At 32.6% G+C, this 14101-nt stretch overlaps 1 protein-coding gene across 1 annotated transcript in view; it reads right to left on the bottom strand.

Annotated features, from left to right (window-relative positions):
* LOC113039405 (fibrillin-2-like) overlaps positions 1 to 14101 on the bottom strand; it is a 44975-nt gene that overhangs the window by 10314 nt on the left and 20560 nt on the right. Inside the window, exons 25-47 of the mRNA XM_026197302.1 lie at positions 12778 to 12903; positions 12574 to 12696; positions 12375 to 12497; positions 11208 to 11333; positions 10991 to 11113; positions 9720 to 9842; positions 9475 to 9636; positions 8217 to 8285; positions 8008 to 8133; positions 7084 to 7209; positions 6862 to 7011; positions 6192 to 6263; positions 5982 to 6107; positions 5782 to 5907; positions 4737 to 4862; positions 4541 to 4657; positions 4188 to 4316; positions 3259 to 3378; positions 3053 to 3178; positions 2193 to 2345; positions 1089 to 1151; positions 880 to 1005; positions 525 to 644 (exon numbers count right to left, since the gene is read on the bottom strand). Coding sequence (XP_026053087.1) covers positions 525 to 644; positions 880 to 1005; positions 1089 to 1151; positions 2193 to 2345; positions 3053 to 3178; positions 3259 to 3378; positions 4188 to 4316; positions 4541 to 4657; positions 4737 to 4862; positions 5782 to 5907; positions 5982 to 6107; positions 6192 to 6263; positions 6862 to 7011; positions 7084 to 7209; positions 8008 to 8133; positions 8217 to 8285; positions 9475 to 9636; positions 9720 to 9842; positions 10991 to 11113; positions 11208 to 11333; positions 12375 to 12497; positions 12574 to 12696; positions 12778 to 12903 — 2781 coding nt within the window. The remainder of the gene's footprint in view (positions 1 to 524; positions 645 to 879; positions 1006 to 1088; positions 1152 to 2192; positions 2346 to 3052; positions 3179 to 3258; positions 3379 to 4187; positions 4317 to 4540; positions 4658 to 4736; positions 4863 to 5781; positions 5908 to 5981; positions 6108 to 6191; positions 6264 to 6861; positions 7012 to 7083; positions 7210 to 8007; positions 8134 to 8216; positions 8286 to 9474; positions 9637 to 9719; positions 9843 to 10990; positions 11114 to 11207; positions 11334 to 12374; positions 12498 to 12573; positions 12697 to 12777; positions 12904 to 14101) is intronic.

Raw genomic sequence — 14101 nt, forward strand, 5'->3', positions numbered from 1 at the left:
GAAAACACACACATACATATAAAATATTAAAATCAAAAATATAAATTATTCATATAATTATATGAAACATTTTTATAAAATTCATCAATATTTTAATTAAATTAAACAGCCATATTATAAAATTGTGAAAAATTTAGTTTAAATTTAATTTTGTATTAATTATAAAAACACACTTTATTAAATTACATTGAATTTTACATGGTATATATATATATTAATAATATATATATATATATATATATATATATATATATATATATATATATATATATATATATATAATTAAATAAAAAGAGCTTAATTAATAAACTATAATTAAATTTAATAAATTTTGTGTTAAATAATTATAGTAGTTTATATATATATATATATATATATATATATATATATATATATATATATATATATATATATATATATATATATATATATAATTATTATTTTTTTATATAAAAATATATGTATGACTAACATTTTGTAATGTTTTATTGTGAAATACAGTGTAGCTTATCTCCTGTCCGTACCTTCACAGGTCATCATGGGTCCGGGTTCGAATCCCTCCTGACAGGAACACTCAAAGCCACCAGGAACGTTTGAGCACGTGCCGTTTCCACAGGGGTTTCCGATGGAGCACTCGTCCGTATCTGTCCAATCAACCATCAGACCATCAGAACGGTGCTGTTAATAACCCACATGACTAACTAGTCCATCATTTGCTTGATACTTTACTTTAATGATGTTGTAAACTAAGGGATTGAACCCATAACCTTCCCGCAGTGATCAAAAAGAGCGAGAACAGAGTGAATTAAGGTTAAATGAGACACTGTTAGCCAGTCGGAAGTTTGCTTAGGAGTTTGCATATTTTTCTGGTGAACTCACCCACGCAGTTGACGCCGGTGAAGTCGAGGTTGTATCCGAAGGGACACTCGCAGCGGAACGAGCCGTCAGTGTTGATGCACATGCCATTCCCGCAGATGCCCGGGTTCTCTACGCACTCGTTCATGTCTGCGGAGACACATGAGATGTTAGGAGGGGGATTTTGGAAAGGAAACATGCTTTAGTTGACAGAGTTTAAGCGGTTTTCTCACCCTCGCGTCCCTCGGGCCGTGGGACAGCTTCGTGACCATAGGGACACAACGTGTGGAACGCAGCTGCGGGAGAAAAACACCACAAAATTACTCTGATATTTAAAAATGCATATGGAGACATGAAGGGTTTGATTTCTTATACGTGTGATTATTAAATTACATTTACTTTGACATACTAAAATATTACGATCTAAATAATATTAAAAAAAAAATTATTAGATAATGAAATGAAATTTTTATAGAAAACCATATTAAATTACCCAACACTTTTTGTTCAATTAAATGGTCAAAATTACCAAATTACTATTTATTTTATAAAACGGACAACTATTTCTTTTATACTAAATAGCTAAGTTACCCTTTTTCCGTTCCATTAAATGACCGATATTAAAATGACAAAAATGTATATAATTAATATTTTATTAATTAAGCTTTTTTAATGAAATTATTATTAATTGTTACATATGAGAACAATTTAAATTATAAAAAATGTTTTTTTTAAATGAACAAAATTAAAATTATAAATGTATTAAACTTAGAACGATATATTAATTATATAAAACATTATTCAATTAATTTATTTACATTTTCATGAAACTACAGTTTTATTTTGTTAAATTAAATGATCAAGTAATATAACAAATTATATGTGATCAGAATGAAATTTAGTCATAAAATGACTAAAATGTATCGAAATTATAACCATTTATTAATTAAATAAAACATTACTAAATTATTTAATTTAGTTACATTATCATGAAACTATTTTTTTGTTAAATTAAATGATGAAAAAGTTGCAAATTTTAAATGATCAAAAATAAAATAAATTGATTAAAATTACATCTATTTAATAATTATATAAAACATTAAATTATTTCATTTAGTAAAATTTGTACGTTTTTTTGTTTATTTAAATGATCAAATAATATTATTATTTTTTAAATGTAGGACTATTTATTAACATATTAGATGACTGTCTTATACTAACTTACCTATACTAACTTAATTTACTTTTTTGTTGAATTAAATGATTAAAATAACAGAACTGTCTCTGTAATGATGAGAATGATGTATTAATGACACAAAGCAGTTGTGTTCAGTTACCCTCGGTCTCGCGCGGACACAGTTCGCAGGGGTCGCCCCATCCCTCGCCCGGCAGCAGGCTGCAGCAGCACTTGGCTTTGGTGGTGTTGAGTGGTTTGGGGACGGAGCATTTTCCCGCTTCAAACCGCGTGAAGCAGAAGCTCTCGCGCGTGTCTGATCACAAAAACACACATTCATGTGAGGAAAACACACAGAGCTGCTAAATACAGCCATATACCTCGCTTCAGAGTGACTGATTTATTCATTAAATGAAACAGACTTTATTAAAATATTAAATGGTTTGTTGCATTTAAATTATAATAATTAATTATTTTTTTTAATGTAAAGAACAATTGCAAAATATCAATATTTAAATAAATGAATAACTAGGAACATTTTATATTTGATTCATTAATTCACAAAACCACAGTAGTTCCCCTAAAGTAATAAAAATAATCGTTACAAACAGCAGCATGATAAAAAAATTTTTATAAAACGGAGAGTTCCGGTCCTTGATTCTGATTGGTTGAGCCGTGTTCCAAGCTGTTGTTAATTACTCTACAAACACACGCCTTTGTTTACGTCAGTGTTCTTGTGTTGCTCGGCAACCACTTTATTGGAACCACAACTGATTCTGAGGAACTACATTGTTTGGTGGAAGAATTCTGTTTTTATTTATATGGTTTACTCTGTGAAACCTTACTACGTCTATGGAATAACCGTTTTCTAAAAGCAATAACCCAAGTGAAGCCGTGGTCTACAGTGAATTAATAACAGCTCAGGGGCTGTAAACTACTAATTCACTGTAAACCACAGCTTCTTGGGGCTCATTGCTTTAATTGATAATAAAAGCGGATTGATGTGATGAAATGTGTTCTCACCGAAGCAGCGGCGGCCGTTGTCGGACAGCACGAACCCGGGCTGACAGAGGCACTGGAAGCTGCCCGGAGTGTTTTTACACGTGCCGAACTGACAGATGTTGGGCTCCACGTTGCACTCGTTGATATCTGTGCAGGACGGGATGGGTCAGCACGGCTCACAGGTATGTGTGTGTGTGTGTGTGTGTGTGTGAGACTGAAGCTCTTACCCACACACTTGTCGTTCTGCACCTCGTACCCGATCGGACAGATGCAGCGGAACGAGCCGTCCAGATTCTGACAGGTCCCCGGCTGACAGGCCCCCGGCAGCGTCACGCACTCATTAATATCTGACACGCACAAACACTCACATTATTACATAACAGTCCTGCACAACACAACACAACACACATACATGATGATCAGAGAAACTAAACTACTGTCGGAAAAAGTCTTTCAGTTACTAAAACAGCAGCTTTTATAGCAAGTTGATGAGTTTTTAATTATACAAAAAAAAATGTGGTTAAATTTGTATATATATATATATATATATATATATATATATATATAATAAAAGATAATATATATACATTATAACTGTACATTATATAAAATATAAAAAAGTGAAAAACTTTTAATATAAAATCTTTAATAAATATAATTTGATAAAAAACTGATAAAACACCCCTACATCTAATTCATTTGCAAAATATCAATATTTAAAGTTAGTATTTATAAAGCAAATATTTTACCATTTTTGCTAATTACAAAATAGATGAATCACCATATTTCATCTAATTCAATTGTAAAATTCCAATATTTAAAGAAATTAATTATATATTTAATTTATCGTCATCGTTTTCAAAAGCCTCAGTTTTCACAGTCCACACTAAAACACGAAAACAGCGTTTTCAAATTTATCCACTTTGGAGAGTGTTTCCTGGACTAAAAACACCATCTCAGAGTGGACGGAAGGCCAAAACAGAGAGAAAAAAAATGCGTTTTCAAATGAAAACATATTAGTGTGGACAAGGCGGTCTTGTCAATGCATTACACAAGATGCGTTGCTGAAATAGTTTTTCAGAGTTTTCCCTGGAGATCAATGGTATGGATGTCAGAGAGGTGTCTCTGATGACTATCTGTACAGTAAGAGTCTCACCGACGCAGTTCTTGCCGTCTGGCGTCAGGTTATATCCGTCCAGACACAGACACCTGAAGGAGCCCAAGCTGTTGATGCACTGGCCGTTCCTGCACACCTGACTGGCGTGAACGCTGCACTCGTCGATATCTGAACACACAGAAACCACCTCTGATGTCATTAGGATATCATACATGTACATAGTTTTAGAAATTACTTTACAATATTAAGTAGTTAATTATGTATTTAAAATTATATGGTTAAAATCTAATTCAAAAAAGTTTTAAATGCATTGGTATATTTCAAAATGGAAATATATTATTAACAGGTTTCCCGTCACATGATGGTCGCTCTATGAGCAGTTGTTTTCTCACCCATGCAGTCGTTGTTGTGCGTCAGCTCGAAGCCAGGGAAGCACAGGCAGTTGTAGGAGCCCACGGTGTTTTTACAGGTGCCGTTTCCACACGGCTGCCGCTCGCACTCGTCGATATCTGCCAGAGACAGTGAGATTCAGCCCATCACACGTGGTTCAGAGCAGCTGACGCTTGAAGAGTGGCCGCAGACACTCACCCATGCACATGGTCAGGTCCGGCGTGGTCTTGAAGCCGTTGTGACACAGACAGCGGAAACTTCCCTGAGTATCGATGCACTCGCCGTGGCTGCACACGTTCGGGATCTCCTGACACTCGTTACGGTCTGACACAACACATTAAAGCCACAAAATCAGCCAGAAATTACACTTCATGAGTACATAAAACTGTGTTTGCATAAATAGCAATAACATTACTATACACTAAATATAAATAGCAATAGAGGCTATGTACACTACGTGAAAATAGCACATTTTCTTAGCGATATATGCTATGTACACTAAGTGCAAATAACTATAGATTCTATTTACCCTATGTTAAACTTTTACTACTTTTTTCAAATAGTGTCAATTATATGCACCTGCACCTCAGTATTGTAGTACATTGTAAATTGAACTTCTAATGCAAATTATTAAATGAACCTTACTGGGACAATAAAGCCTCTCCCTACACCTATCTTAACGCTAGCCGGTACTTTCTTTTCAACTTTTTGAGTATACTCTTCATTTTCATAGAAAAAAAAAAAAGATTTCTGATGTGATTTGAAATTTGAAAAGGGAGAAAAAAGTTCACCAAAAGGCGGATTCGAACACGGGTCGATCGCGTCAAAATTATTATTCTGTGCCACTGGATCTGGTTGATTGTTGGTTGAGTGTTGACTAGCCAAATCACACGTTGGTGGGTGGATTTACTGTGAAAATCTTTTAGTCAACAAGGCAGGCTACTTTAACTAAGTGTTAAAAACACTCTGTAACATTATACCTGCACATGTTGTGTCTGCTAAAGTCGTGAAAGTGGTTTTGCACCAAAAAAGAAATGCGTGCAATTAATGCCTACGTAATTAATTTATTTTGTATATGCAATTAATGCCTACGTAATTAATTTATTTTGTTTTGTTTTATTCTTGACTGAATTTGAAACCGAACCCATCTAAAGACTGGTTAAATAATTGTTATTTTATTACACATGTAATCGTATTTTATTTAGTAAATGTGCTAAACAGTGGTGGATGCCGTGAAACTCACCGAGGCAGGCTCCGCTGGGCGACAGCTTGAATCCGGCCGAACACTCGCAGCGGTAGCTGCCGGGGATGTTGATGCAGTTGGCGTTTCGCTGGCACAGATTGTCGCCGCTATTGCACTCATCGATATCTGTGGCAAACAGATGGAGTAAGTCAAGAAACACGACAGCGATCTTCAGCACAGAGGCATTGGTGCGTCGGTACCTTCGCAGATGAGCAGGATGTTGTTGTAGCTAAAGCCCATCGGACACTCGCAGCGGAAACTGCCGATCTGGTTGATGCAGACACCGTTCATGCAGATTCCCGTGATCTCACGGCACTCGTCGATATCTGGGGGGAATATAACGAGCCGTTTGTTTGAAAGTGCTGACGCAGAGCTTATGTTTATAAAGTGAGATGTTTCAGGCGACTCACCGATGGGTTTTCCAGTGTGAATGTCGATGATGAAACCGGGAGCCTGATTTCCACACAGCAGCTGATACTCGGCTGCAGGAGACACAAAATAAACACACATCAGTGAGAATATAATCTGTGCAGAGACTGAATTTAATGCCACAGCCTCAGAAAAACAAGACCCAAATAATAGCCACTTAAATATTTATATACATTAGTTTTACTTTAATTTTGTTATGCAAAGCTAGATATTTCAATGCCAAAAATGTCTTAAATTATTAATATTTGTTTATTTATTTTTTTATAGTTTATATGACCCACCAAAATAATTTCACTGATTAATAATAATTTTAAATTTGTATATTTTCATATATTCATCAATTCATATTTTTTTAATGTTATGCAATGCACCTCATTTTTTATTTGAATCAAAGCTTAGCAATGAAAATGGAGGGTAAGTTTGAATACCACACCATCAGGAACCAATGTCCAACTAAATTAAATTATTTATATTAATATTGGTTATTTTCTATATGTATTTGTTTTATTTTATGCAATGCATTTTGTTTTATATAATTTATTTGTTACATTTTATTTTGTGCAAAGCAATGCACAGTAATAATGTCTGTATTTCCTGTGCCATTGGCATTCACTTTCATTATGTATTTAGTCCTGGTTCTCCCACACTCACACGTGGCCGGCGTGGGACAGGCCTCGCAGGGTCTGTTCCAGGCTTTGCCCACGTTATAGGAGCAGCAGCACATCTTCTTGGTCATGTTGAAGGAGAGCTCGTTCTCGCATGTGTCGTTGAAGTTGCGGTAGCACACGCTCTTTCTCATATCTGTGAAACAGAAACACGGATGAGCTCAGGAAGCTGTGATTCAGTCCTAAACGCTTGCCGAGCGGCTCTTACCCATGCAGTTGTTTCCTCCGTTCACCTGCATGTACTCGGGCGGACAGACGCAGGTGTAGTTTCCCAGTGTGTTGTAGCAGGTTCCCGGACCGCAGATGCCGATGTGCGCTGTACATTCATCAATATCTGAGAGAATCCATAAGAAAATATATCAGCATTCAGACACTCGATCCACTCCAACTCTTTCTGTCTCATTGCTACTTTTATAGATGTTTGCAGAAATCTGCATGTCTTTATTACAATTACAAACATTTAAAAATGTCAAATTAATTAAAAAAGTTAAAATGTGTAAATAAAACTTAAGATTTTATTTATTTAAAATGACACAAAGTAATTCAATTTTTTAGATAAGTCAATAAAAATTATTGAAATATTAATTTAATTGTTTATTCCTAAAATAGTTTACTAAACAAAAAAGTAGTTAAAAGTTCATTTAATGCTTAAAATATTAATATTTAACTTCAGTATAAACATTTAATTGAAAGTATTATTAATTAAAATCCTACAATAATGAATTATTAAAATAATTCATTAAATGTACATTTAATTAAATTAATTATTATAATATTTAAATATTTTTTTAAATATATTTTGTAATTAATATTTAATTATTTAAATGAAGTAAATGATAATTAAAAATAAATTTGATTTAAATAAGAAAAAAAAAGATTTAATATAGATTTAAATACATTCCTAAAATAATCAAGGTTACTTAACATTAAAATTCGATAAATGTTAATTTGATTAAAAAAAATATAGAAAATCATTATATTTAATATAAATATTAAGTTGTTAAATCAAAGGTCAATTATTTTTATACTCATATTTCAATGTTATATTTAATTAAAAGTAAATCAAAAACATAATGTGTAAATAATAATTAATCTAATAAATTAATTTGATTAATTAGATTGTCGGCCGGACCTTCGCAGATGCGCGTCTCCTCGTTGAGGTAGTATCCGGCAGGACACTCGCACTGGAAGCTGCCGAATGTGTTGACACAGTTTCCCCCTTGACACAGACCAGGCAGCTCCTGGCACTCATCGATATCTGTGAGCGAGACAGAGAGATTATTAATGTAGGCGCCATTAGACTCACAGACCACAGGCGTTGTGGTGTTGATCCGCTCTTACCCTCCAGGATGACGGTGATGGGATTTGGCCGGAAACCCTCTCCTCCGGGACACAGAGTTTTGTACTCGGCTGTGAGGAGATAAACAGTTCATCATGAATACAATCAGTCTGTCCTCATGGCAGAATGACTAAGTGGTGATTACGACTGTTTTTAATTGGCTGATGCTTGTAGGGATATTTAGGGAGCAGAGTGAGCAACAGCTGTTATAATGATGATATATATATATATATATATATATACACATTACTATTAAATGACAGTAAATGAGACAAAAATTGTGGGAATTCATGCTTTAGGTTTTAGTTTTATTACAGCAGAGGTATCGGCTGATGGGAAAATAGCTAAATATTTACCGATATATCGGTCTCCTACTTGTAATTTTGTTACAAAAATCTAAGATAAGATTCAAATAAGCGGTAATTAAAAAAGAATAATATTTTATATATCCTTAATTTATTGTCTGATTGGAAAATAGCTAAATATTTACTGATATATCGGTCTCTTAATTGTGTTTTTGTCGCACTTTACAAGAAACTAAAATAAGACTGAAGTGGAAATAATAATAATAATTGTATATATTCTTAAAAATGCATCAACTGATAGGAAAATAGCTAAATATTTACAGATATATCGGTCTCTTTATTGTGTTTTTGTCGCACTTTACAAGAAACTAAAATAAGACTGAAGTGGAAATAATAATAATAATTGTATATATTCATAAAGATTGCAAAAGCTGATAGGAAAATAGCTAAATATTTACCAATATATCGGTCTCAAACTTAAATAAAAATAAAAAAGGGATTAGGATAGGATAGAACAATATGTGATCTATTTGAAAATCTGGAATCTGAGAAAAATCTAAATATTGAGAAAATCGCTTTTAAAGTTGTTCAAATGAAGTTCATAGCAATGTATATTACTAGAAGTTTTATACATTTACAATAGGATATTTACAAATTACATTTCATGGAACATGATATTTACTTAATATCCTAATGATTTTTTGGCATAAGAAAAATGGATAATTTTGACCCACATGATGTATTGTTAGTTATTGTTACAAATAGCAACTATATTTGTGCTCCAAAGTCCCATTTAATAACATTTCAGCATATTCGTTATATATGATATGCATATCTCTATATAATCGTTATATTAGCTATCTTCCACCATGCTTTCCAGATTCATTACATGCCACTGAGAGGAGTGATATGTTTGTACTGCTAGAGGTCAGTATTGAGGTAGTGTTGTTCATACAGGAGTTGATGGGTGGGCAGAGTTCGCAGGGGTTTCCCCAGGCTCCGCCCAGCGAGCAGCAGCAGGACGCTCGGGTCACGCCCACCCCGATCTCAGCGCTGCACGAGATGCCCCCGTCGCCGCGGTCCAGCGTGTCCAGGAAGCAGTTCCCCACGCGCGTGTCTGACAGAGAACAGAGACTAGATGCATTACGTTTACAGTGATGGTGATGAATGTGGAAGATTCAAGTTGGACGGTTTCAGTACCGACGCAGCCCACGCCCGACGGGTTGAGCTCGAAGTCTGGAGGACAGTTGCACTGGTAGCTGCCGGGCAGATTCACACACACGCCGTTGATGCAGTTCACAGGGTCGAAACACTCGTTAATGTCTGACAAAGAGAGACGAAAGTGAGAAACGACACATGGTCCAAAAATAAATACGTTTAATAAATGTAATTAATTCGTTTGTTTTAGTACTTTATTAAAACTAAATTACACAACTAAATGCAAAACAAACAATAACATTAATAAGTTGCTTAACATTGAAATTCCATAAATAAGCAATTATACAATTAAATACAAAATAATTTCGCAATTTTATTATGGATTGAAATATAAATTAAAATACTGATATAAATGTAAGACAATTATTTCGTTAAAATTATTTTATTTCAACTAAAATTACACAATATGGTTCATTAAAATAGTTACTAAACATTAAGATTAAATGTCAAATTGATTCATTACAATTTAAATGTATTGCATTCAATTATCTAAAGTAAAATTAAACAAATAAAATTTATTTGAAAATAAAAGTGATTTAAGTCTATGACGCTCAAAATTGTGGCTCTTTTGTTGATGTTTGCTGAAATTAAATAAATGTAAAATACAAAATGTAAATAAAATAAAAACGTTATTTTTATTATTTCACCAAAAGTAAAATACACTGACAAATAAATGTATTATAAGTAATTTTAATTTTAATATACATTTAAGCAAAAGTTAATTTTTATTATTATTGTTATTATTATTAAAATAAACAATACATCACATCAACAAATAAAATGTTAATTAAATAAATCAATGTTACCAAACAAGAAAATTCAGTCAATTTAAAATTAAGACAATGAATCTAACTTGATATAAATGTAATATATTTCATTCAAATATTAATCTACAAATAATAAGTTAATCAAAAGTAAATTACACACAAACTCTTGTCAAATAAATGAAGGAAAAATATGTATTTGATTTCAAATGTAAATATTTGTATTTTATTAAATTGAAATAAATACATTTTGAATATAAAATGATTAAATTAAGCTTTAATTATTTATTATTTGAAAGTAAACTACAAAAAAATTATAAAATGATTAGGCTACCCTCACATTTAGTGCGTCTTTTGTCTGCATTTGCTGAAATAAACACAGACTTGAGATCTCCATGATGCAGTGATTCGTGTGTGTGTGTGAGTATGAGTGTGTGTGTGTGTGTGTGTGTGTGTGTGTGTGTGTGTGTGTGTGTGTGTGAGTCTCACCTGTGCAGTTTCCTCCGCTGCGGTCCAGCTCGTAGCCGTAGTCGCAGATGCAGCGAAACATTCCCGGCAGATTCTGACACGATCCGAACACACAGATGTTCTGGAAGTTACACTCGTCGATGTCTGCCGGTCGACACACACATAGAGGATCGAGTGAGTGTGTGTGTTACTGTAAGAGTGTGTGTGTGTGTGTGTGTGTGTGTGTGTGTGTGTTTACCCTGGCAGGCCTTGCTGTCTTCCGTCGGGGTGAAGCCCATCTCACACTCGCAGCGGTATCCTCCCGGCGCGTTCAGACACTGACCGTTCTCACACAGATTCACGTTATCAGCGCACTCGTCCATGTCTGCACACAAACACACAAACCAATAAACAATCCTGCCGTTTATGACAAGTTTCATAGCAGAAACAGAGGCTGGACAAACAAACTTAGGACCAGAGTCTGTAGCAAAGAAAGAAAAGAAAAGTGAAATGTAAAAAAAAGCTATATATTTATTATAGTGCTGTCAAACGATTAATCGCAATTAATCACATACATTTTTTTTTGTTTACGTAATATATGTGTGTGTACTGTGTATATTTATTATGTATACATAAATACACACACATGCATGCATATATTTAAAATAAATGTTACATTTATAGATTTTATATATTTATATATGATATAATTTATATGAATATAAATATGTTAATGTATATACATGTAAATATTTTCTAAATATATGCTGTATGTCTGTATCTTTATATATGCATAATAAATATGCACAGTAGGTACACACACGTATATTATGTGCACAAAACATTTATTTTGGATGCGATTAATCGCAATTAATCGTTTGACACCACTAATATATATATATATATATAACATCGAAGATATGGAAAATTAACAAAATAGAAATATAGAAAGTAATAAAAATTTTAAGATTAAGGAAATATTACTTTATAAGGTTACATTTTAAGTAAAGATCATTTTTTTTATTTCATTTTAAGTTAGGACAATAAAAATAATAAAAAATTAAAAAAAATAAGCGCAAACACAAAAAGATAAAATAGATTTCTGAACAATACAACGAATGTCAAATTTTATTCAGTTACGTTTACGTTCAGATTACTTTTTAAGTAAAGTTTTTTTTTAAAATAAAGATTCCATTTCCTTTAAAGTTTAAAAAAATAAATCAACACAAACTAAAAATAGAAAAATAGAATTAACATACATTTTTCGTTTCGTATACGATCAGATTACTTTCTAAGTAAAGATTAGTGTGTTTTTGTATTTAACTTAAAAGTTCAAATTAAAAGTGAGTTACACAAACAAACAAATGCAGTAACTTGGTAAAACAAAGGCGATTGAACGTGAGATGTTGGGTGTGTTGTGTGATACCGGAGCAGGAGAATCCGTCGCCGTTGAACCCCTCCTTACAGGCGCAGCGGTACGACCCCGGCGTGTTCATGCACTCAGCGTTCGGGTTACAGTTGTGTTCCTCCGTCACGCACTCGTCCACATCTGCAGCGACGCAAGAACAGCCTCAAACCACATCCAGGACTCTAAGGTTAACGTTACCCTGCGGATCGTCACTCACCCACGCACTTGATCCCGTCGCCCTCCCAGCCGTCGCGGCAGCGGCACTTGAAGCTCCCCGGGACGTTGACGCAGGACGCGTGCATGTCGCAGTTATGAGCGCCCACCTCACACTCGTCGATATCTGACACAGAACAGACACTTTACAGAAGCTGGTCTTCATTTGGGGTTGATTTGACTCGATTCTTGAGGAATCAGGGGTTACCTGTGCAGCCGGTGGAGCCCTTCTTGACGAAGTAACCCAGCTGACAGTGACAGATGAAGGAGCCTTTAGTGTTTTCACAGTCACCGTGCAGACAGATGTTAGGATTCAGATCGCACTCGTTCACATCTGGACCAAGACAAGACAGGACAGATCAAAATAGGACATAATACGAGCCTATTTAAATATACAGAAGTGGTATTTACACTATCATGACTAAACATCTAAAAATATATATATATATATATATATATATATATATATATATATATATATATATATATATATATATATATATATATATATATATATATATATATATAAACGGAAGTAATCAAATAATTGCAAAAAAATTATATATATAAAAATGCAATGAAATCAAAATCAAGCTTACTTTGAATAAAATTAACATTAAATAATTTTAAAAAATGTATTCATAAAAATAATTCATCATATAAATCAAGGTTACTACATATTCTAATTACATAATGTCAAAATTAATGAGGTAAAAGTTAATTATTACTTCGTAAATTACAAGAAAGATAGAAAAGTAACGCAAACATAAAAATAAGAAATAAGATGGCAAACATTTGAGTAATTCATAAATTATACAATAAAGCTAGGTAACTAAACATTCAAATTATTTAATTTAAAATAAATGATACATTTTTATTTAAAAGTAAAAAAAACAAATTAATTATATATGTAATAAAGTCAAGGTTACTACACATCCAATTAAAATTGACAATTTTTTTACCTTAAAAAGTAAATTGTTAGTTAATGAATTACAATAAAGATTACAAGAAAGGATACAAATAAAAGAAATTGAATGATTCGTTAAAAAAATTTAAGAAAACAAAAATCAAGGTAACTACACATTAAAGTTACTGAAGTATTTAAAAGTAAATTATTATTAGTTTTATTTAAAAGTTGAAGAAAATAATTCATAAAGTAAATCAAGTTTACTTATCCCCGTAACAATGTAAACAACTTTAATTTTCAAATAAAGAATTACTGTTTTTATTATTTAATTAAAAGTAAACAAAAAGTACATTTCAGAAATAATTAAAAATCATTAAATAAATCAAGGTTACAAAGCAAGAAAATTAAATAATGTAAATACCCTTCAAGCCTTTTTATAACTTAAAAATACAACAAACAAACAAATTAAAAGGAAAATGAAGCTAATTAGTATTAAAATTACTGTTTAATATTGAATCAAATGTTTGGCTTTTTTTTACTTTTTTCATTAAAATTACATAAATACAATATTTAAAAAATCAAGGTTACTAAGGATGATGATTGAATTAATTTACTACTTACTTAG

Source organism: Carassius auratus, chromosome 22 (assembly GCF_003368295.1).
Source record: "Carassius auratus strain Wakin chromosome 22, ASM336829v1, whole genome shotgun sequence".
In the NCBI taxonomy this organism is placed as follows: Eukaryota; Metazoa; Chordata; class Actinopteri; order Cypriniformes; family Cyprinidae; genus Carassius; species Carassius auratus.